This window comes from Ambystoma mexicanum, chromosome 10 (genome assembly GCF_040938575.1).
Source record: "Ambystoma mexicanum isolate Mex_15411 chromosome 10, UKY_AmexF1_1, whole genome shotgun sequence".
NCBI classification, from domain to species: domain Eukaryota; kingdom Metazoa; phylum Chordata; class Amphibia; order Caudata; family Ambystomatidae; genus Ambystoma; species Ambystoma mexicanum.
Window position 1 is genome coordinate 1,485,007,584 of NC_090932.1, and position 25,179 is coordinate 1,485,032,762.

General features: G+C 46.1%; 1 protein-coding gene across 1 annotated transcript in view; it reads left to right on the forward strand.

Annotated features, from left to right (window-relative positions):
- BCL7A (BAF chromatin remodeling complex subunit BCL7A) overlaps nucleotides 1-25,179 on the forward strand; it is a 158,760-nt gene that overhangs the window by 68,218 nt on the left and 65,363 nt on the right. Inside the window, exons 2-3 of the mRNA XM_069619594.1 lie at nucleotides 5,168-5,249; nucleotides 18,987-19,083. Coding sequence (XP_069475695.1) covers nucleotides 5,168-5,249; nucleotides 18,987-19,083 — 179 coding nt within the window. The remainder of the gene's footprint in view (nucleotides 1-5,167; nucleotides 5,250-18,986; nucleotides 19,084-25,179) is intronic.

A 25,179-nucleotide genomic window follows, 5' to 3' on the forward strand; every position in this document is an offset into this window, starting at 1 on the left:
TAAATTGTGCCCGGGCAAAATGGCGTCTTAAAATGAGCTACCGCCTGTTGGTGGGAAATGCGTCACCGTCGGAACACTGCTTTGGCTATTTTGAAAAGCACAATCCATCAAATATCAGAGCTCCCTGCAGCCATCCACACCAGCAAACCAGCTAGAATGTCTCAGGGCAGGGTCAGGGGCAAGACAGACCAAGATCGCACCAGAAACCCAAAATTCACTGAGGGTGAGCTAGTGGTGCTTACCGATGAGGTGGTGGACACCACCATGAGCTATACAGGTCGAGGCAGCAGAAAAACACTGCACAGCCATTTGGCACATGGTGAGCCAGAAGGTCACCGCAGTGTCCAGCATCCCTTGGGATGGCGACGACAGCAGGAAACACTGGAACGACCTGTCCCAGCACTGGCAGGAGAGCATGGCCACTGGTGGAGGCACCATGCCACCACTTGCACTAACTGCATGGGGGGAAAACTGCAGCTCTGTGTTGGACATAGAGGGCATCCAGGGCTTTGGAGGTACAGAGGAGGGTGCAGGCAGCCAGGGGGCAGAATGTGAGCCAACCCCACCAGCCCCCCACCCAACCCATGTGCATGCAACAATGACCGCCTAGCACAGTATGCCCCAGTGGACAGACCCATTGCGACAGGGTGCATTGAGTGGGTGCCACATCAGCCACCTACTGCAGAATTCATGTGCCTGCGCACCAAGGCCACCCCTGTAAGTCAGAGCAGAATTGGGGGCAGCCAAGGGACCCATCCAAGTGCCATGCACCACACACCCATAGCGGGAGAACAGCAGTGCCCCATAGGGACCTGTCAGTGCCATGTACCCTGCTAACCCTCCCCCCAAAACCCCCAGCCAAATAACACCTGCGGAGGCAATGTTTCTGCATGGGGAAGAGAAGCATGCAAGCCAGATACGAGATGCTTTAGCACCAACATCTTGCCATCTCCACACTGGCCAAATGCAAAGCCCCTATGTGCCCCCTCCCTCCCACGTGTCTGCACAAGTGTCCATCATTGTGAATTCACTTGCAAACGCCCCTGACCAGGCCTGTCCATCAGCTCAATAGCCCGGTGCCCCACTCATCACCATGTATTCAATGCCATGCATGCCAAAACGCATGGTGGAATGAGAACCAACGCCATCAACTATGTCCGCTACAGGCACACAAGCAACACCAGAGGCGTCGGAGGATGAAGAGGCAAATGGCGTGTCTGTGAGTGTGCTGTCCCGCCACACAGTCCCCACCACCCCTGCCCCTCCACACGCCCCCGGAAAGGGACAGACATCCCACACATAGGAAGACACAACAAGCCACTCTGTCTCGCTGCAGGAGCATGTCCCCACCCCCCGTCCAGCCCTCCAGGAGCAGAACAATTCCATGTGACACACCTCTGCCGCAGTGGACACCGCCAGGGAGGACACACCATAAGGTCCTGTGACATTGGAGGCACAGAGTGACAGTAGCAGTGGGTCTGATCAGCAACCCTTGGCCACAGTCTCCAGCAGCAGGCCTCCGTCACACCAGAGAGCCCACATCCACGCCGCCGCTTTCAAACACCAGAGCCGGTCACAGACGCACCCTCCATTGACACCCCTGTTGCAAGCCCACACAGACAACGCCCCCACTCGCCACCGCAGCCTATGACTACATTGGGCATGTTGATCCAGAGGCTGGGGTATAAAGAACAGCGGCAACGAGAGATGGAGGCCATTGGCCAAAGCCACTCCGGTCATATGTAGACACTACCTGATGCAATCCATGCAGGATGGCGTGGGACAATGCCAGGACCCCGGAGGATCACTACTGCCAGCACTGTTGCACTGACAGCATTTGGCCAAAGGGTGAGGGAAATGAGGCAGGGCATCGCAGCCCTTGCAGAGACCATCCGTCAGAGCAATGAGCTCTAAAGACAACGGCTCCATGGGGCAGGCTCAATCCTTTCCTGTACATCTACAGAGGATTCCCAGCAATGCTCCCCTAGGCGCCAGTTCCTGCACCAGCTGCGTGCCAGATCACTGGCTGCTGGGAGTTGGGGAAAGTGGCCACGGCCATCGTGATTGGCATGACGACTGTTGACCCGAGTGCCCATGCCAAGGACTCTTTGGAGGGCGGGTGGGAGGGGGGGATTGTGTGCTGGGGTGTTGGTGGTGGGAAGGGGGAGGGAGGATTGTGTGCTGGAGTGTTGGTGGTGGGCAGGGGAGGGGGATAGTTGGTGCAAAATGTTACATAAATGTTTGTTGAACATCAATAATGCATGGACATTCCTGATTGTGTTCATGTGCAGTGTATTCACAGTGCTGGTAGTGGACTGAGGCAGGATAATGTACTAGAAAGAATTGTCTGTTAGTGCCTGCCGGGCGAGTCTCTCTACCCTCACGTCATCCCTGTGAGTGTCTGCTCTGGCTCCTGCCTCATGCTGTTCATCTGGGTCTTTCTCTGGGTATGGCCTGTTAGCGTTGGGGGAGGGGGTAGTGTCACATTCCTCCTCAAGCAAATGTTATATAGCATTGCACACGCCAGAACAATTTTCCCAACTTGGTCAGGGGCATACATTAGGGCTCCACCAGTGCAATCTAGGCTACAGAATCGTGCCTCGAGGAGTCCAAAGGCGCGCTCCATGCATACATGGTCTGGCTGTGGGCATTGTTGTAGGCGGTCTCGTGCAGTGTACGTGGGTCATGCACAAAGGGAATCGGCTGTGGATATCCAGAGTCCCCTTCATGGGGTGGCATACAGACATAAGTCAGTTGTCTCATACATGGGTCTGCGTTGTTGGACGTGTGCATACATGTGTGCATCCCGCCCATGCAATGTGTATGTGTGATGTCTGTGCCGCCTTTGTAAATGGTGGAATGCATAACTTTGCCTGCACATGCACCCTGTGGCAGGTGTTCTGTGGCATGTCCCAGGTGACTGACTGCACATGGCTGTGGCACAGGTCGACCTGCTGTTGGGTGGATCTGCGCAGTGCCGCATTCCTGATTAATTGTGGTACATGTGGTCTAATGTGTCATTGTGATGGCAGCAGTGTGTGTACATCAGCGTGTGTGTCCAGGTGTGTCTGACGTGTGCATGCTCCCTTGGATGCCCCCTGTCGTTGGTGCAGGTGCTGGCCGGGTGCTACCAGTGCATCCACTTGTCATGCCATGGTTCGTTTCAGTGTTGCTGTCCCCCCTGAAGCCCCGTGTTTGGACTAGTGCTTAACTGTATGTATGTGGCAGGGATTGTACACGCCCATTATCCAGAGCCATTCTTTCCTCTGTGTCTCTCGATGTATCCTGCAAGTGTGGTGTTGCTTCACCAGTGGGTGCACAGCTGTCCGGATATTTATCCTGCTCCCTATGTCTTCTTGGATTGTGGCCAGCAGCTCGTGATGGTCTCCCTGTTGAGGCGGTACCCAGTAACTAACTGGGTGTTGCTGAGGATCCAGGGTGATGGCCTGGCCCTGGGGATGGTTGCTTGCCTTGCTTGGACCGCACTCCTCCTCCTCCTCCTCATTCCCCCCACCTCCCTTTACTCCCTGTGCCCTGGCCTGGTTGGCCTGCATCTCGAGGTCTAGGCGCAGCATGAGCAGCTGCCTGTCCCATCTTGAAGTGAATAATGACAGCATGGTGTTGGAAACAGTGTTTGGAGCCTGGGTGTGTCTTATGTAGCCCTCTGGTGTGCATTGTGTGCACCTGTGGCTTCATTTCTGACACCTGTGTTAATTTACCTCCAGCTGGAGGTATTTCTCAGCTGTATTATCAGTAGTTTTCGGTGCGAATTCCGCCGTACAGTAATAGCGCAGCACATTTGTGTGTATGGTGGCATTTGCGCCGGCTCTTAATCCAGCAGAGCGGTATTGGCGGCGGTAATTCCGTTAGCGGCGGGTTTAAGGGTTACTGCCCAACTCGTGATAAGGCGCATTAGTTGACAAAATGTAAATACATTTTTTGTGTGGAATTGAAAAGACAATCTAAGACTGTAAAGTAGTTAAGAATACTGTTACCAGGAAGAGGGCTTTGTAGTTCTACGCTATGACCATTTCTAGAGGGGAGGGGGGAGAAAGTTTTTGCCCGAAGAAGGGAAGTTATGACTACATGCTTCCCATTAAGTGCAAAGCAGGGGATGGGAGGAGCTGGAGAAGAGCCCTGAGCGGACTGCCTTCATGATGGGAGATACTGTTATGGGGAAGAGTGGGCCGACTAGGAGCCAAGTGCAGCAGAATGCTGACCGCTGTGGGCACCCTTCAGTAACCGGTTCAGTCTTAGTTACACTGCCCTGTGCTATATCAAGAAAATGAGGACCATTTTAGTTAGCAAAGGTAAAACCTATCGTTTCAGCTCAACTGAGAGAAATACGAAAGTGGCAGGCATCTCAAAAGCCCTCCATCGGGATGATGCTGTCTGCGAGTTCATGTGCAGTCCAAAGGGGTGAGATGATCCTGGGTTTTAATATGTCAGCTGTTGCATGCTTTGTGTTTTATAAAGGTGCGTGCAAAACAATTTTGCAGTCTAAATGTTTAACTGGGGTGTGGAGGACGCAGAGCAAACGCCATGTTCCTTTTCAGGTTAATTATAAAATGGATTAGATCGTCTTGAAAAAGCGCTCTTAAATGATCACATATGGCGAGTTTGGGCTTACGCAGTGCTATTTATTACTCCTGCTTTGCACGATTTGATATGTTGTCTACAGCATGAATAAAAGATGCCCGGTTCCATGCCTGTTAAATCCTAAATGAAATTGTATGATAATGGAGTATCCTTTTTTAGCGATAGTTCCGTTTCCACCTGAAAAATGTCTCTGCGAGAGGCGCCGCCGGGAATTCTGCAACGGATATGTTCTCTGGCAAGGGCCTGAACGAGGAGGAGGTGGGGAAACATGATGCGAAGTTTCGAAACATTGGTGTGGGTGTTAATAGCAAGCCCAATATTGTGTGTGACGGCAATACGTTAATGGATCACAACTGAGTGGAAATGATCTGAGCATCCAAGTGCGTGGTGAAGCTGTCTGTGACCCAAGCCGTCCTGCAGCAGCTGCTGCGGGGTGCGCAGCCAACTGCGCGCTGTGCGATTGCAGGGGAGCCGCGCGGATCGCTGGGATAGATAGGGGTATGAGCAAAGCCCTCCATTGAACCATTCATCATCGGTGCTATTCATTCTTTTGCATTGTGATTTCTAGGGAGAAGAAGTGGGTGACAGTTGGCGACACGTCCCTTCGGATCTACAAGTGGGTGCCCGTCACGGAGCCGAAGGTTGATGATGTGAGTATCCATCAGGATTTGAGCGCCGCTTGATTTCCTGCTTTGGCATAGCGTCCTTCTCGAAAAGGAAAAGGTGCCTTTTTCGTCTACTAATGTTGACCTGTTTTTTCTCATTCTTGACCACATGTCCTGTAATCTGAAAATGGCCATTTGTTAACCGGGAAGATGTATGTTTTCATGATTTAGTTGCATTGCCTTTGAAATGTTGGCATTCTATAGCATTCCATCAACCAATTGTTCCTTGACCTCCGACATGCCTTTATTAGGCTGCCACCTCTCTATCCAGTCTTTGATTATTCAGTGAATACGAGGACTGCCTAAATACAGGATGGTCGATGTCATGCCACCTTTAAAGAGATCACTTTTTCGAATCTGGGCCAAGCACCTTTACAGATTGTGAGCAATTTGTTCCAAGATCAGTTGTACGCCTTTTTGTTTGCTATCTGCAATTTACCACAGTCCAACAGAAATGTTATTCTATGGGTTCCACGAAGCAAAGAGTCCAGAGCAGAATTTGAGAACAATACACACACCCACCCATGTATGTGGCCTTAAAATGGTAATCTTGCAAGAATGGAAATGTTTTGGTGCTATTTGGCCCCTGCTTGTAGCCTAGAAGAGTCTCGTTAGCATGACACCAACCACTACTAGGTGCTACTTTCAACTCTGAGGCCAACGGTTGCTAAACCAACACACGTGCATGACATGAACTTTATCTTGTAGAATGTACAGAAATGAGCATCAGAACAGATGACTCGCATCTCATGGGGACGCTATGTATCGGATCCCGTTCCCCAGGCGTGGCAGCCCCTGCCTCCTGGGTCATGCCTAATGCCCAGGAGCTCATGTAACCTTCAGTTCAATCCCTGTCCTATTTAGAAAAGCATATGTCTACAGTTGGCAAAAGGGAAATCCATATATTGCGAGCCCCGACTTTGAATCCATTTGTGGCTATAAAGTAGGACTTTGTCATGATGGGTAACAAGGTACATTTCCATTTGATTTAAGGATGATTAAATGTGTACTATATCTCTGTTTTCCTTTAGATTGATTTGAAAGTGCCTGACAGCAAGTCTGGACTACTGAGGCGGGTCAGATCCAGTGGGAGAGTCAGATTCAGTCTTTTCTACCTTTAGCATTTACTTAAATCCGATTAGACCAAACAGAATTAAATAACAGTTCTCTTTTTCAAGCAGACTCAAACAAAGACTCCTCTTGGTGCAAAGGCCTTGAGTAGTCTGCACTGATTCTTTTTCCTTTTGAAAAAGTACAAATGGCAAAAGCAAACATTTTAAAGGGCGCCTGTCTATTACCACACACCTCCAGTCATGGATTACGCATTTGCCAATACACTTGTATTAAAAGGTTTTGGAAATGCACCAGGGACTTTCAAAGTGAGGTGTCTACGTTCTGATCCGTGTTGTTAGACCCCGCTGAAAATAGATGGTTTGTATTTGGCTATTCAACTTAAGAGAAATAATGACCTTACGTTCTCTTGCTGGTGCAAGCTGAGCGCTGCTTGGAAGTTAATAGAGTCCGGATGGGCAGAAAGGCATAGAGCGCCCAGGAATGTTTGTTATATCTTCTATAGCTGGCAGTTGTCTTCTTTGGCTTTTTAAAAACATGAATGTATTCCCTTGGCAGTTTACCGTCTGAAAGATGCACCTTTGCAACATAAATATACAATGTGTACGAGAATGGTGATAATCGTGAATAATGCGATATTGGTACACTAGACCGCCAGTGCAGTATGGATATTGGGGCCCTGTAACAAGTGACGGCGTGCTAACAGATAAGCAGGTAACTGCGATACATAAAGCATCGATCCGCAATCATGGGTCGCGACGGTCAAGGCTGAGCTGGTGCAAAAGCAGTGGGTCTGATGGAATAGATCTTAAAAGAAGCCCAGATGTCTTTGGGTTTAGGTGTTCCAGGTACAGTGGATATATAAAACTCCTCAGCATCGTTAGTCCACGTAACAGAGAGCCAACTGACAGGCGACGGCGGTGTTCTGCGGTCCAGTTTTTGAGTATACAGTGCTTTGCCAGTAGACGGCACAGATGAACGAATCTACATTGAAGGGGAGGTAGATCATCTAATAGGCCAAACGGGCACAGTTGAGGAGTACCGAAAGCGTGTCACATACTCTCTTGCAGAAGGGGTGCAAAGTGGGTCAAGACCAGAGCATGTGGTCAGCCGGCTCAGTGTTGCACCTAGGGCAACGGCCTCTATTACTAGCATCCATGTGCTCCATCTTGCAGGCGTGTAATGGAGCCTATGCAGCACCTTAAATTGCAAAATATGAAATCGGGAATCAAGGGAAACATTGCCTGTCCGTGCACACATAGAGCGCCAGCCGTCGCCTGTAATATCAATGCCCAGATTAACTCCCCATTTCTTGCAGAAAGGACACGTGGTTGTTGGCATGGTTTCCTGAAGTAAAGTGTATAATCTAGATACCATGTGATGGCATCCTTGCCAGTGGATAATATAGGTAAGTGGAAGGTGCCCCGCCAGCTCATTGGGAACATTAGGCAATTTTGCTCGGAATGCTGCTTGTATTCTATAAAAATGTAGACTAAACAATGGAATCGGAGTGCGAGCAAGGGCTTAAACCTGCAGTGTTATAAGGACCCCATCAGTGTACAAATCCTCCAGCTCATCAGACCGTTCATACCCTGCAAGTTGACCTGTATATCCCTATCTATCGTGGGATGGATGCCGGGTGAGCGACACAACGGTAAATGCTTGCTGTATGACGCAGTGGAGTCTGTCCGTCCATCAGTATATTTTCTGCAAGGCTAGTAGTGTGGTCAGGAGTGGATCAAATTTGCAGGGTTCAGTGTACGTGCACGAGAAGAGAAGACTCACGGTGTTGCTTGTGCCTACTGCTATACGCTCAATTTTCATGTGAGATAGTGGGTGATTAGGCCAGAACCAAAATGTTGCATAGTGTGCGTGAGCTGCAATCCACCACAGCTCAAAGTCTGGAGCCTGGAATCCCTCATCTGCCTACGGCTAAGTAAAATAGATCAATGTTTTCCTCGCAGTGCCGGAATGGCATAGGAACTGAGATAGAGGAAGGCTCGCTCACGAGCAACATGTTTGTCTTGGAAGCAAGACAACGCAGAGCAATACAGGTTTGAATCCTGGTCCCGCGCTTATCGACTGGTCTCCAGTATTAAGCGTGCTATAAAAGATGCATTATAGAGTGTTGTGTAGGGAGTGGAAGTATACATTAGGAGGCCATGTAGGGATGTTGTGGAATAAGTAGAGCAGCTTAGGTTGTACGATCATCTATATAAAGGCTATTGACTTGGCGGCGGACAGCTGCATAAGCTTCCATTTATTCCGTTTGTCATTTAGCTGTTCTCTGTATGCTTCCTAGTTATCCCGAAACCGTGAATGGTGGATCCTACTCACCCAGACACCCAAATATTTATTTAGAGACCTGGACCACTGCAAGATATTCAACTCCAGCGTGGGGGTCGTGATGTCTGTGAGTGGGAATATTTCATATTTGGACTGATGGATCAACAGTGCCGAATAAGAGCTGTATGAACAATATCATCTACAACAGGATTTAAATTGTAAGCTAAGCACGGGGCTGGCCCCAAAATATTACTACTACCACACCCTAAACAATTTCAATAACAGTGAAGCTTGTATTGGAAAATATAAATGTGCACAATCCGACACTGGCAGGCAAGCAGAGGAATACGCTAGAAAAAAGGCACAGACCCCAAGCCTTTCAATAATAAAATGCTTCTGGAATACTAACTGTCCACCTGAGCCACTGTCGATTAATTTTCATTAACTTTGCTGGTCAAAAGAGATGATACTCCTTATTTTACAATTTGTATTTGACAATTGTTTCAAACAACCAACAAGTATTTTGACCTTTCAAAAAAGGTCTTCCTCAGGGCTGTGATTCATGAACCAAAAATAACAATTCACATGTGTACAACATTGTTTCGAGTACATACCAGAATTATACCATCAATGTAAGAGAATCCAAGCATTATTCACGCTATTCCCCATCAATTGAAAAACATAATTTTTAAAAAATAGAACACAAAAGAAACATAACGTGAATGATTTCAAGAGTCGAGTGAACATTAGAAAAGAGGAAACAAAAAAAGTAAATACTTGTGTTAATTGTCAATATACAAATAAGGCAATGGCTGATTTGTGTAAGCACCACTTGTGAGATTGGCATCATGAGTGGCGACACAAATAACCGATTCAAAGCTGAACAATAGTATTTTTATTAAGGAATATGTCACGATGGACTAAGGCCTAACTTGCCCTATACTAAGGTGGGATTTCCCTACATAAAGGAACTAAGGAAAGTCTGTGTCAAAATGTTCGTGTCCAAATCCTAATCATGCCCTCACAAAACAAAACAATGTGTAGGGACGTCAACCAAAACAGTGTTCCAAACATAAGTTCTGAGCTGTTTTCCAGCTCTGGCGTACTCTTTAGCTTCCTTTCTCTAATGTCAATAAGTTCACCACATGGTTCAATTTGTCTTCCTTTGAATAGTGGAAGAAATACAGTTTTATATCTTTGTGACGGTTGGGAGTTCCCTTACCCAAGTTCAACACGGTTCCAGAGTAACACAGTTCCAAGGCACCAATACGTGGGTTCCCTTTCCTAAGCTTAAAGTAAACACCAAAAGAAATATCTTGCAGCTTTGTCTTTCAACTGGGCTTTCGCAATTCTTTATGTCAGGGTTGCCTTGCCCAAGTCTAATATTCATCATCAGTTGTTGTCCTGTTTTCACCAAAGTAAGCTTCCTTGTTGGCATGGATATGTTCTCTGGTCTTGCCGCAGTTTTAGAATACACGGTCCACCCACTATGGGTCCCGCAACCAGTAACTCCCAGGTTTCTTTAAGAGTTCAATAGTTTGATCAACAGGCAGTTTCTTATTGACCCTGACCCGATGGGAGTCCTGTTTGGGGCGTGGGAGGCTGAAGGGACTAAAGGTATGGCCAAAATTCTAAATTTAAGTTGTATGGTGGCCAAGAAATGCGTTCTTTAAAGTTGGAAGAGCCTCTCTCCCCCTATATTTCAGAAGTGGTTAAACCTGCTTACCTGGTCTCGAAATTGTAAAAAAGAGTATCTCAACATGCTTCCGATTCGCTCACGCCCTAAGAACATTTGGACTGCTTTCAATAGCTATCTTCACAGTCGGGAGGAGAGCTCTTCCGAGAGTGGTTCTTCTCCAACCTCACAATGACATGTTTACACCTTGTGGCGCATCACGATCTACTGCTGCCCCCTCCTGTTGTAAAACCGATTTTTCAATTACTGTATTCCTTTATGTGTACGCTACATGTATTTGATCGCTCTGATGTATGTGGTTGCTGTATGCCTCTGCCAACAAAAATAAAAGTAAAAAAAAAAAAAAAAGACGGTTTCTTAAACCTCAGCTTCACACATTTATCACATATACGTCATTTCTTAATCTTGTTTCTGCTTTGTTCAAAGTCTCTTTCATTCAGATAAATAGTTCAGTTTGCCAAAGATGTTGCTTTCACTTATAAATGTGCCATATACTTGACAAAGTATACCTTTGCTTTTTTCTTTCAGTTCAATAATCAAATAGATGCCTACTTGCTTGTTTCATTCAGTGCGGTATTCAATAAGGGTTACTTTTGCTTAAATAAATGCCTCCTTGCTGGTTCCAGCAGTATTCAAAAGAAGTAACTTGCCCCGTTTCATTCAGTTGAAGAAGTTACTTTCACTTGTTGCATTCAGTTCAGTATTCAATAGAAGTAACTTGTCTCGTTTCATTCAATTCAACAAGTTACTTTCACTTGTTACATTCATTGACCGTTACTGTATCCAGTCTTCTTCGAGCGCCCTGGGTATTTTAAGTGTCTCCGACACGGTCTTGGCAACTCCTGAGGAAAAGCCAGATAGCCGGGCGCCCCACTAAGCACTCGCCAGTTGCTATGCGTAGCTTTGCATTCGTCCTAAAGCAGCGCCTGCTTGTCTGCCTTCCCCTCTGTGAGCGCTTCGGTCTGCATTCACCATCCAGCGGAACACCCACGATCTCATTCGGCGTACTGGCATCTTGGCTTCTCTCACTATCACACAGCTTCCACTCTCCTTCTCCTTTCCGTTCCTGTTCCAGCAGCTCCTCCTTTTATACACCTGTGTTGGGCTAACAGGCTGCAGGTGAGAGTTAGGGTGTTGCATTACCGGACTTGCCTGACCAGAATTAAGCAAACCAGTGGGACATGCCTGGTCTCCAGACATCATCTTCATCCCAGTACTCGAATGAGTATGGGAGGTATTCTTCATTGCGACTAGTTGTTTCTTCCTCGTCTCAGTACTGTTATGCACCGAAACGGCACTTCTTGACCTCAAAAACCAGATGGACGACCTCAGAGATTCAGGCAAACCTGCTCTACTCCTCCTTTTGGACCTATCAGCTGCATTCGATCTGGTGGATCACAAGACCCTCTGCCACCATCTTGCCACCGCAGCCAACTTCTCCCCGACTGCCTGCAACTGGATAACCTCCTTCCTGCAGGACAGAGCAATGAAGGTCTTCTCCGACTCTTCCTGCGCTGACCCGAGCATCATCCAATGTGGCGTCCCACAGGGATCATGCATCGCCCCAACCCTCTACAACCTCTTCACGAGGCCGCTGTTCAAGATCCTTGACGCCCTGGGCATCTCATACATGAACTATGCTGATGACACTCAGGTGCTTATCCCCCTCTCCGGGGACTACCTGTCTGACCTGAACACGCTCAACTCCATTTACACCACGATCCAATCCTGGGTGGCAGAAAACTGGTTATGCCTCAACAGCGAGAAAACCGAGCTTCTGCTGATTGGCTCCCCGTCCACCCTGGGCAAGCTGTACAAGCAATACAACTCCTTCACCATAGATAACATTCCTATCCCTGTCTCCCAAACAGTCAAGACCTTGGGTGTCTACCTGGACCCGAACTTGAACATGAACAGGCAGGTCAATGCCATTGCATCCTCCTCAGCCTACTACTCCAAACTGCTCAACGCAATCAGACCATACCTCTCCCAACAGAATTGCCTAACTATCGCCAGGGCAATCATTGGCTCAAGAGTGGACTATTGCAACGCCCTTCTAATAGGGACGTCAGGAAAAAACCCAGCTTAACTCCAACTAGTCCAAAACAATGCCCTAAGGGCCGCCACTGGACTATCACGCAGGGACCACATCTCTGACCTCAGGCGTCAGGTCCACTGGCTACCAGTCAAGGAAAGAATCTTGTTCAAAACCCTTGCCCTCACGCACAAATGTCTTCACGATCAGGCCCCTATATATCTCGTCCAGAGATTTTCTAAACCCTGTGCTTCCAGGCCCTCCAGAGTGGCCTACTCCAATTTACTAACTGTGCCAAAAACCCGCAGAGTGCGTGCTGGTGGCACGAGCTTTCCCACCATGGCATCCACCCTCTGGAACTCCTTTCCACCGCACATCAGACGACTCGACTCTCACACTGCCTTTCGCAAGGCCATCAAGACTAGTCTCTTCAAATAATGTGCCTGTTTTTTGTTTCCTACTCTGGACCTATGTATCTGTAACACTGTATGTATATTCTAAGAACTCTTCTGGGGTGGCTTTTTTGTAACCCTTAATCAAGCCTTCTTACGTACCACTTATCAGCGCCTCTATGCCTTAGGGCTGCAGTGCGCTTTACAAATGTAAAAATAAAAAATAAAATAAAAGGGAGATGAAATGGAATACCTTTACGGTGACCCGTGAAGGTCGAGGGGAGGTTACATTGGTTATCAAGAGAATAAGGGGGATAGTATGATTTGTTACAAAGTATCGCATCCCCACTCTTTCTCATGTCTGGTTTGATAATGTCTTCTGCCCTTCTCAGGAACCAGGGAACAAGATGAACAATATCCCAGAACCACTTCTGGGATAAGGGTTCCTTTCTGAAAGGACGATTTGGAATACCGTGTCTCACCCATGGGCATCTCACCTCCAATCCCAAGGACCCTCTATCTAGGTGATCCTCCCTCGCTTGTCCGCCCCCAGGGGCAGGATCCAAAAGCGATGGCCTTTCCCTGGCTACTGCATAGAGTGTGCAAAGGGAATAGAAGTGAGAAGACCCTCAGGTTTCTCTCTCACCACAAGGTGAAATGTTAAGTATTAACATTTCTCCCTTATCATTGAATGTAAGTCGTGCTTGTGCACTACCTTTTTAATATCGTGGAGTTACAACCTCAGTAATCCACCTTCTCCTTTCCACAATGGTGCTACTCATATTTTCTTGATTGGATAACAAATAACCCTAAAAGTTATCTCTATAGTTGGGGATTACTTTGAAAGCACACTTAGCTTTATAGACTCAAGTATCTGTGTACAAAACCTTTATTAACCACACAAATAAAACTTGTAGTCTATTAAATATTAATCTGTGTGGGTGAGAATAAATATTTTCCATAATAACTTACTAGAAAGTCTTAATTCTATTAAAGACACGTAGGCAAGCATTATGCTTCTCTTTCTTTTATTATTTCATAAACAGAAAGCTCAGCAGCAAGCGTTTATGCACCTTACTGAGAGCAAAGGAATGCGTGACAGGCAACAGGTGCATTAAAACACATAAACATCAGAAACATTAGTCTGTAGCTGTTCCAAGAACCAGAGAAACTCCATTTCCCAGGAGACACACATAAAAGGTCAGCAAAAGGTCACCAACACGTGATCTCAGTCCACCAATAAACATGTAGCTCTCCATACGAACAGTCCTGGACATGATGTAACTTCCTCTTTCGAGGCTGCAAACTTGACTGTTCAAGAAAAAACGGTAGAATGAAACTGCAACGGAAGTCGTCTGTCGCCGCTGCTGCCGGATCTGGCCTCCATCTGTAAAACACAGGTAGCTGGGTGTTTAGTCGGGATGCAAAACGGTATATGGACATAGGGCCCCAGGCTCGTTGGAGGCGGAGAAAGACTTCCCTGTTGAGCCTCCAGTCAATAAAATCTGTGGAATGGCGGGAGTGCTAGTCCACTACCACGTTTGTGAGACCAGGGAGATACTCCGCTGTCACTGAAATTTGATGCTCCAAACAGAAATGCCAAAAGTCCTTGGCTACCTCCGCTAGAGATATCGATTTGGTTCCACCCAGATGGTTGATGTAGCTTACTGCGGGAATGTTGTCAATTTTTAGCAAGATACAACAACTCGCTCTGTCTCTGGCAAAAGAGTGCACCGCTAAAGAGCCCGCGAGGAGCTCCAGACAGTTTATATGCATTTCCAGCTCCCGAGGAGACCAAGTCACTCCCGTGGCGACGGAGCCGCATCTCGCTCCCAACCAGAGCAACTGGCGTCTGATTCTATGATGATATCTGGTGTGGATTCCAGGCTTCCATATGAGCGAGCAACCAGCTGAGCTCTGTTTTCGCGGAGGGCGAGAGTGCTAGACGCTGAGAGTAGGAGAGGATCTGTCTCAGGTGCTGACCCTTGAGCCTCTGCAACTCTCGGTAATGAAGGGTGCCGGGAAATATTGCTTGAATGGAAGAAGATAGGAGGCCTATTACTCTTGCTAATTCTCGAAGAGATATGAGGTTCCTCTGCAGGAGTCTGCGAATCTCCCTCCGAGTCGAGTGTATCTTGGCCACAGGAAGATGGAGCTGCGAATTCTGGGTATCCGCCACGAACCCAAGAAATTCTAGATTCTGGGATGAAATGAGGATCGATATTTCTCAATTTATGAGGAAACCAAGACTGTGTAGCAGGTCGCTGGCCAGCTTGACTTGTTGCTGTACCAGGGCTTGAGAATGCGCCATGAAGATGATGTCTTCTAGGTAGACTATTAGTCTGACACCTTGTTCTCCCAAAGGAGCTACTACGGGCCTTAGAAGTTTGGTAAAAGCCTGAGGCGCTGAGGAGAGCCCAAAAGGGAAACTCGTGCACTCCCAGTCTTGGTTTTTCCAGGAAAACCTGAGATTGCTTACATGGGCTTGCTGTATGGGAACTGTGAGGTAAGCGTCCTTTAGGTCCCGGCGCACAAGCCAGTCGTTCGGTCTCAAGATGTCCCTGAGCATGTGGATTCATTCCATCTTGAAATGATGGTAGACAATGAAATCGTTGAGAGCCTTTAGATTTATTACTGGACGTACTTTCTGCTTCCTGTAAACCAAAAATATAGGGCTGAAGAAGCCGCCTTGGCTCGAGCAGGGGCGAATCGCCTGTTTTAAGTATAAGCTGCGTATTTCGCTGTCTAGCGCTATCTCGTCTGCATTATTAATTGAACGGGGCGACCGGCCGGACGGTTGAGCGAAAAACTCTTAAGTGCAAGCCGCACGCTGCGTCCCTGACCCAGACATCTCCTGACAAGGAGTCCCATGCTTGCGCAAAGAGAGCTAATCTCCCCCCTATGGGCGTCTGGCGCGGGCGCTGCTATGGGTACACTGACCTGTGGATTGTTGTTGGGCTTGGTATCTTGCTCCTCTTCTCCAGCCACAACCTCTTCCCCGCCCTCTTGAGGGGAAGAAAGTGTCTGAGCGGTCCTGCCAAGAACTGTGCTGGCCCGAGGCGTGTTAAGGCCTTTGATCAAATGCGAAGCGGCTGGAGGAGAGACCTCTTCCTTGTCGGGGCCCTGGAGAACATTTTTGTAGCAAAAACTCTTTTGATGGAGGCTTGAGCCTTGTCTAAAGCTGTAAAGATGCCGACTAACTTTGACATCTCCTTCATGAATGGGTCTCCAAAAAGCAGACCTTGGGCTGCTGCTCCTGATTGTGTCTGCTAGCTCGCCTAGATTAGCATCAATTTTAAACAAAATGCCCTTACAGCGCTCAGCCGAGATGGCACAACTGGCATTACCCAGAGTGCTCTTTGAGCCCAACCTGAAAGGATCACCGGGTCGATGGAGTCACCAGAATCAATGGCCGCTTCGGCCAGGTCCATGATCTTCGCTAAGGGACCAGTGATGTCCAGGACCCTGTCCTGGCCGGACTTCCAGGCACAGACGATGCCCTTCCTTGGGTCCTTGACAGGTAATCAATTTGGAGTCCAACTCCGGAGTGAGAGCTTCTTTCCCCGGAATCTCGGGATGGGGGCATTTTGCTCTCAGCCTGGCTCTGACTTCTTTATCCAGAGGACTGCGCAGCCTATTCTTGATGTAATCAGTTGTTCTGGATGACAGTTCCCAGTCGGTAGATCTGGGGTGCACAAGGTCTTTCGAAGTAAACATTCCCCTGGAAGGAGATTGCTCCCCGGTTACCTTCTTGGGGATGGGGACTGCCGCAATCCCAGAGGTTGAGGGTCGTGACCCTATGTTTTGAGTGTGCTCGGAGGAGGATGAAGGGGAATGATCAATGTCATAGACCCCTCTAGCTTCGTCATCGGTGCCCTGTCGGTATCCCTCTGGGTTTGAGGGTCTAGTGCCCCTGTTGTCTTCCTCGGGGTAAGAGGGTCCATCATGGGAAGGGGTTTCCTTCCTGTTCATAAAGGCCTTTTTCAGCCTAGAGAAGGCGTCTGAGACGGCAGCGGTGGCAGGTTCTGGCTGGCTCGGGGGGTGTCAGAGAGTCTTTGCTCTTGCGAGCCGGAATACATCCCCCTTTACTTGAAAGGTGCTTTCTCTTATGTGTCTTCTTTCTCCCAGGCGGGGAGGTCGCCTGGAGTTGCTCCTCCATACTGTCTAGGTGCTGCTGGATAGGCAAGAGAATCTCGGACATGGACCTCTTGATGCTGGTCTCAACGGAAGATCCCAGATACCTTTTTGAGGCGGTCTGCCATTGCCACCTCATCAATCTGATATGCTTCCTCCTCATTATCAGACCAATATTGGCTCGTCTGAGGGAAGCACCTTATTTTGGTTGTAATCAGCTAAAGAACCTAAATTAAGGTGAAGCTGGTGCTTTTTTGGTTTTCTATTCACAATCCTCCTTGTGCAGGCTCATGTAAGTAAAGTAATGTAAAATGTGTTCAAACATTTAACTTCAAGTCGTTATTACTATTATTAGTTATTGCTACTCTAATGCTGAATTCCAAAAACACAGATATGTATATTGGGAATACTTATGCTGCACTAGCGTTAATCCACATTATTCATCCTTGTGATACATTCAACGAATTTAAAAATCATGTTCTTGTCACTACTAATGCACGCCCTTGACTCGGTTTTTGAGGCAGTGATCATTCTGGCCTAAACAAATTACTTTTTCTCCTCGTCTTATCAATTAGAGCCTGCATTTTATTATTCCAGCAAAAAAACTCCCAATATTATTTAAATGTATCTGTTTTTGGTGGGTATTCCACTTTACAGCTGCTTTTTTTTTTATTTTATTTTTTTACCCATTTGGAGTTCCATCTGATCATGTATTACTGCTGTGATGAAGTTAATGTTTAAATAGATATTACAATACATGAAGTAAATTTCATAATAAAACAGTCAGTCGAACAATGTTCATTCAGTAAATCTGAGCCTCGAGTCAATTCACAATCACATAACACAAGTTTCCAGGTCAATATAAGACCGCTTTAAAGCCCAAAGAAGGATAATGAGGTTTATCCGAAAAACATGTCGGCACAATGGAAAGTCAACTATTCTGTGTATTTTTTAACTCTAACAAATTAAGCTGTTCAGTGTGTCAAATTATTTGAGTTGGTTGTTTGACGAGAACATCGATGATTTGAAAGCATTTTTGGGTTTCTGTATATTGAGAATTTTATCAGTATTCTGTTGAGAATATTATCAAGTATTCTGTTGATGCACCTGTTGAAATGTATAAATAAAGGTGACTGTTTTATTACGAAATTTACTTTTTTGTTTTAAATTGAAAAATACTATTCTAAATTCATTATCAGCATTAGAAGGACAGAGCCCTGTAGGAGTGCCCTAGGGTGACCTGTTTGCAACAACAGGCTTCTTTTATTGTTGGATCATATTCTGTTACCCTGGGCCGGGGGACTATACCATGCTATACCACCTGAAATATACACAGGATCTATCTAAAAAACATAATTATTGTCATTTAACTATAGTATATATTATTAACATAGTGCACCTCACCCGCTCCTCTTTCTGCTAGGAACCTTTTGACGCATTGCAGGATATTGTGCAAGCCTGGCACCCATAAGTGTGTGAAGCACTCATAATTAGATGATACCATTGTTCCTTCCCTGAGAACACTGCTCGTACAGAAACGGTTAGTGTCGGACACAGATGACATGTTGGATTTTCCCCATTAAATTCAAAGTGTAGATAGAAGCGGTGCCTGTATGCTTTTCGGTGCATGGTGACAGGAGTCATGATATTGTTATGCAAGATTAGTTTGAGTATCTTTCTAACATGCTCAAAGAAATAAATATTGCTCAAAGAAATAAATACATCACAAGAACAGTAATTCAGCATTATACGCTCAAGTACTCCTTTTAGTAGACCCAATTCTCTGAGGTGAAAGCTGGTAGGGCTTGTGGAATTCCACAGTTTCAGCATCCTTACAACTGTCCTCTAATATCTACTGCTGTCTGCGTTTAGTTTGATACAGTCCTTGTGTAATTGGAGCTAGAGTAATTGTTGTAAAGGCTATAATAAAGACTAAATATGTATTGCTATTGCAAATGACTGCATAATGAATCTGCTTCATAATCGAGGTCCTGCATTGAACAAAGTTAGTTTTGTATCTGTTCTGGTGGTACATGGATTGTAAGCATTATAACTGTAAAATAAATCATAAAATGACGCCTATTTAGCGATCCCTTTGTCTATTACAGAAAAGCAAGAATAAGAAAAAGTCCAAAGATGAAAAATGTGGGTCTGAGGTGACTACTCCAGAAAACAGCTCTTCGCCAGGGATGATGGATATGCATGGTAAGTAAGGGAGGTTCTGAGGGCTGCTTCTTGGCTGTCACTTGAGAAACAGTTGATATGCACTGGGCTGATCAATTCATGCTGAGATGCCTACTACGTGAAGCTTTGAATGATGTCACCAACTGCATTGGGGTCATCTGTGGAACAAGGAGCCTGGAATTTGGATTACTTTTTCCCAATTGGACTATAATGTGTGTTATTTTGCCAATCCCTATGTTGCTGTGGGCCATTTCCTGTCTCTGACTAAAGTGAGAGAGCTTTGATAACATCCTATCTTCTGGGTTGTGTGAACAGCGAGTATACTTTTTGTCCACATTAAAAGCCAAATCCAAAGAGCAGATTATAGGACAATACATAGTAAAATAAATTTGTTCAATATAAGAATAACAATAACTTGTTCTGAAAAGAACTTACTTGGTTTCAAAAATGTTAAGGGCAGGTTGAACACTGAAAATAAAAAATGACTACTAAACAAGTTGTCGGGTGTCGGAAATGAGAGACGGACTCAAGGTTGTTGTAGCCTGGATTGAAGACATTCTTATTAAACAAAAATGGGATGGGGAAATACAGGCCTCTCTAGTCCTAGTCTAAAGAGGAACTTCCCTACCTAGAAACTAAAAAGAAGGATCTGTCAGTGTCAGGAAGTCTGTAACTCAAAAGCCGTCCTTGTGTCCAAAACAACCTGTCCTGCGCTGCCCTTCCCTGCCCCTCACACTTATAAATATAATATGAATAAACCACAAAAGGTGCAAGGAATGTCTTTAACTTGATGTTAGAAAAAGTGTTCCAAACCAAAAGTGTATGAATGACTCCAACAAAAATGTTCTCCAAGGTAAAGACGCTTGGATCCAGAGGATGGTTCAATTTCCCTGGATTCTTAAACAAGATGGCAAAATGTCTTTTTAGTTAACAGTTCTTTACTGGACTGATGTAGAGAAGCCCCTCGATGCTCAGACCTGAAAAAATACAGCCCACTAGAGAAAAAGGCCCAACAAACCTCTTGCAAGAAGAACAAAGTTTTATTTCCACAAAAATAGAAATGCACCGACAAAGAACTCTGCTGCCATGGAACGTTCTGGTAAAATCAGTACAAGTAACACTTTATGAAGGCAGGCGGCATCGTCAGTGAAGTAAATTACATACTGTCCAAACCTGCGTGGCTGGTTAGTCGAGACGCTATACATAGGCTACCTGCTCCATAAGGGATGCCAGGCCATTGGTCCCAGCCCCTTCTGTGCATCTTTTTCCATGTGGGTTACTCCTTTCGCGTCATTGGGCATGACACTACCACTGATTGGCAATTATGTGAAGAAAAACAATACAGGCTTTATCTCCAACCTGATGTGCATCTAGCACTGCAGACATGGGCAAGGAGGATGCTACGAGGCCATTGCTTCTAACAAACTACAGCTCGATTCCAGATCAGTTTTGCACCCTTGTTAAAGCTCTGTTGTTGTATCCCTCCCAGCAGTGCAAATCACGCGACCCTGATGAAGGCGACGGATCCCTGTTTTCAGATCTTTTCTGATCGTTTGGGGGGTCGGTTAACAGTTTTATTGTTGGTGGTCTGGGACTGGCTGGTATCTTGGAATGCTGGGGCTTTCGGGTGCTATTACTTAGAAGAGGGACATGAAGGGTCGGGGGCTCATGCCTTCCTTCTCGTGGGATTGCTTTCCACAGCGAGCTTGCAACCCCATTGTGGCCTTGCAGAGCTCATTCCCTATGGGATACGAAATGTTGGCAACATGAGATAATGAAGATGTAATGAATCTCTGCAGTTCTGGCCTTTCTCACCAGTGCCCAAGCTGCAACCTATTCCCACCTGCATAAGCTTTATTTCTGTGTGTATGTGAAACGGACCGGCGAACCTGGCTTCAGCGCAACACTAGGCCTCGATTACAATATGGCTGCTACTATCTTAAATGGTTTATTTATTTATAGTGCACACCAGACCCGAAGGTATCCGGGCGAGTGTGCAAGAATACTTTAAGCTTACAAGTTACAGTTACACATTCCAAGTAAATACAGGATACATTGACAGCAGGAAAAATTATTACCCTAAAAAGTTTGTACACGGGGTAATATACAGGGTTATATACACAGATATTTGTACATAGAGATGTATACACAGTATATATTGAGAGACAAAAAACAGGGTGGCGTAGGCTAGGGGAAGAGCATGTAAGTATGCGTTCAACTACTGATTAACAGGTGGATAAGACGTAAGTAGTCCTGGTGTCGGTCAGTTACAGGTCGGTTTCTTTGAGCCATTTAATACAGTTAAGTCTGAAGTGTGGACAGGATTGGTCAGACCTTAAGGAGGTAGGGAGGGAGTTCCACAACTGGGCTGCTTTGACAGGGAAGCTGTTCCCTCTGGCAGTGCTCAGTTTAAATGGGGGCACAACTAGCTGGTTGGTATATGCTTCTCTGGTGGATCCAGTGGAAGTTCTTCTTTTGAACCTTTCTGTTAGATATTTGGGGGATAAATCATTAGTACTTTTGAATGTTAGTGTTACTGTTTTAAGTTTCATTTTGTCCGCTGTAGAGAGCCAATCAGATTGTCTTCTGACATCTGAGATATGCTCTCTTTTTGAGATTCCTAAGGCGGCTCTGAAGGCATTATTCTGCAAGGTTTGGATTTTTTGCAACGTGTATTTATTAGACCGTATATATAGTGTGTTACAATAGTCCAATATGGTATAATACCATAGCTCTTGATAGGGTGAGGCAGCTGGTAGTGGACAGGAATGGTTTTGCTGCTCTAATCGGCTTACAGGTATATGCGGTGCTAGAGGCCATCGCACTCACCTGCTTTGTTAGAGAGAGGCAAGAGTCGAGGTATAAACCTAATGTTTTTACCTCTTTTGCTACTTTAATGGTATTGCCATCTATAACAAATGATGAATAGTCATTGTTCAATTTTTTTTATATTTTGTGTATTCCCCAGAATTATAGGTTCCGTTTTGTCATCATTCAGGCATAGACCATGACGGGCCATCCATGCCTGAATGATGAGGTATATCTATTCACCAAGGCCAAATCCTGTTCATAATCCCCCAAAAGTGGGATGAGGATCTGAGTGTCATCTGCGTAGTTAGTGTAGGTGACACCCAGAAGGTCCACATCATTGAACAGGGGCTTCATGAAAATGTTATACATGGTAGAAGAGACGCAGGAGCCCTGGGGAACGCCACATGTGATAGGTACTGGGTCAGCCGCTGCAGAGGCAGAGAAAACCCTCATAGTTCTGCCACTTAAGAATGACTTGATCCACGCAATGGCATGTGTGGAGAAGTGGGCTGCAGATTCCAGATGGGTACAGAGCACATCATGATCTACCAAGTCAAAAGCCGCTGAGAGATCCAGTATGAGGAGTAAGGCTGTTTTTCCAAGGTCTCTCAGCTCATCGACCTGGGTTTTGAGATCGATGAGCGCGTTTCTGTACCGTGCTGAGGCGTGAAGCCTGATTGTCTGGTACCTAATGGTTTATGCAGCTCCAAGTGTTTTTGGATCTGTAAGTAAGCCACTCTGTCTAGTATTTTTAACAGAAATGGTACCGTTGTAATTGGCCTATAGTTAAGTCAGGATGGACGGGTCCAAAGTTTGCTTTTTAAGGAGGGGGAGGACTCATGATTGTTTGAGGTTGTCTGGTATCGTGCTTGATGCAAAGGAAGCATTAATGAGTTTAGAAATAAATGGGGATAGGTCTCTGGCCGCATCTTTTATCAGTTGGGCTGGGCATATGTCGCCTCGACAGTTGGAAGGTTTGAGCGAGAGTTACTTACTAGTTACTTTGGTGAAGTTGAATTTATGTTCTGGTTTGGTAGAAGTAGATAGTTTACCTCTTTGAGTGGTTGAGGGAGGAATATTTTGTTTATTTTTCTCAATTTTAGTTTGAAGTGTAGCTATTTTGTCGTTTAGTGCTTTTTGGATGTTGGAGCACCCCATTTTATTTTTGTCGCAGTTGTCCGGGGCAGGGATGGGGTTTTCCAGTTCCTTTACTATAATGAATAGCTCTTTGTTTCCGGATTTAGCCTGCAGTATTCTGTTGTTAAAGTTCTCTTTTTTTGCTCTCCGTATTTCATTTTTGTATGTCTTACAGGCATTGATGAGAGCTGCTTTATTAGTCTCAGATGGAGTTAATCGCCAGGCGGATTCACATTTGCGTTTTTCAATCCTTAGGGATTTGAGGTGAGGGGTGAACCAGGTGTTTAAGTGTGCTCTGGGCTTACTTTTTCTCATTTTCAAAGGGGCGATAATATCCAAGGCTATGGCCATGGTTGAGTTGAATTCATTCACTAGAGCTCAGGGGTTTAGTGATTCAGGTAGGGTGTTTAGAGTTGGGAGGATAAGTGGTAGCAGTTTGTCCATGGTTATGTTTTTTTTTTATTTCTGGTTGGTAAGGGGGGAGCCAATATATTTTCCTTAGGTTGGGTAGTGCTTTCATTTATAAGGAAGGTTATTAGCGCATGGTCTGTCCAGATTTGTGGGCTGACATCAGTAATAGTTACATTACAGTTTTGGTTGGCTACCCAGTCAAGTGTTCGACCTTTTATGTGGGTAGGTTGTGATATTCTTTCGGTGAATCCTAATTCTGTGATGACATTGGCGATATTGGTCACTTGTGAATCTTTGTGATCGTTGAAGCCTAAGTTCAGGTCTCCCAGAAGGATGGCTTGCGATTAATTTTTTAAGTTATTTGAGAGGATCGTAGAGATGTCCTCCTCTAAAGTTCCAATGGGACCTGGTGGCCTATAGATGAGGTGTATATTGATAGATTGCGAGGATGAAATTAAGAGTTTGGCGGTTAAGGATTCGCAGGATTTGGTGTTTGACGGCGTTTCTATTTTTATGGTGAGATTATTTTTAGCGATGATGGCTAGGCCGCCTCCTCGAGAATTGGTTCTGTCTTCTCTGAGAATGTTGTAATTCGGGGGCAAGGCAAGCATCAGAGCGTCTCCTGCTGCTTGGTGAAGCCAGGTTTCCGTTATGGCTAGGAGGTCATAATCACCTATTTGGATGAGATCGGCAATTTCGGTAGCATGTGCTATTAATGATCTAGCATTAATAAGGGCACCCTTCAGAGGGGTGTTTGGTTTAGGTGTTGCAGGGGTGATACAACTTTTCTTTTTTGTTGTCCTATTGCTTAATTTGCAGTGAGTGTTAATAGGACTGTTAAAGTGGGAGTCTCTTTTAGAGGGTTTAGTTTAGTGGCATTGAGTTGGGAGTTTCTTCTATTCTCCAGCATGGGGTCTGGCATGGATTCACATGCTCATGAATATTCCCCGTCGTCAGGCTGGGAATCCTCGGTAAAGAAAATATCAGTATCAGTTTTGTTTCTGATCTGTCTTTCTTAGTAGTAACCAATCACTGATCTCTGGGTCATACTGCCCCCCAGCCAATGACTGCCCTCTCCCTAAGCCCCGCCTCTGACAGCCATCCTCAGATTTGGTAGCATGCAAAGTGGCAGTATGACCAAGTGAAGAGCCGCAGAGGGGTAGGTGGGAGGGTTCGCATGTGAATCCATGCCAGACCCATGCTGGAGAACAACAGTTACAGGTAAGTAACTTGTTCCTTCTCCAGCATGGGGTCTGACATGGATTCACATGCTCATGAATAAAAGAATACATAGCAGTATACACATGCACAACCACGTGAGGTGGCAAAGGCTCAACATTAAGCATTGCATCCAAAACTCAACATTAAGCAATTCTTACCTCCTCGCCAGGCTCACCTTAGGCGAACAGGTTGCGCAGCACTGCTTGGCCGACCCTGGACTCCTCCCTGGAGTCCCGATCGACGCAGTAGAATCTTGTGAAGGTGTGCGTCGACCTCCACGTAGCAGCCCTGGAGATGTCCAGCAGGGGCACACCAGACAGGAACGCCGTGGTAGCAACGATCGCTCTGGTCGAATGGGCTCTCGGACGGCCGGGCAGCGGTCGGTTTGCCAACCAGTGACAGTGCATGATGCAGCCGGAGAGCCATCTGGAAATGGAAGTCTTCGAGAGAGCCTTCCCTTGATTCACAGACCCAAAGTTCACAAACAGTTGTGACGTCTTCCGAAAACTCTTCGTGCGGTCCACGTAGAATTTCAGC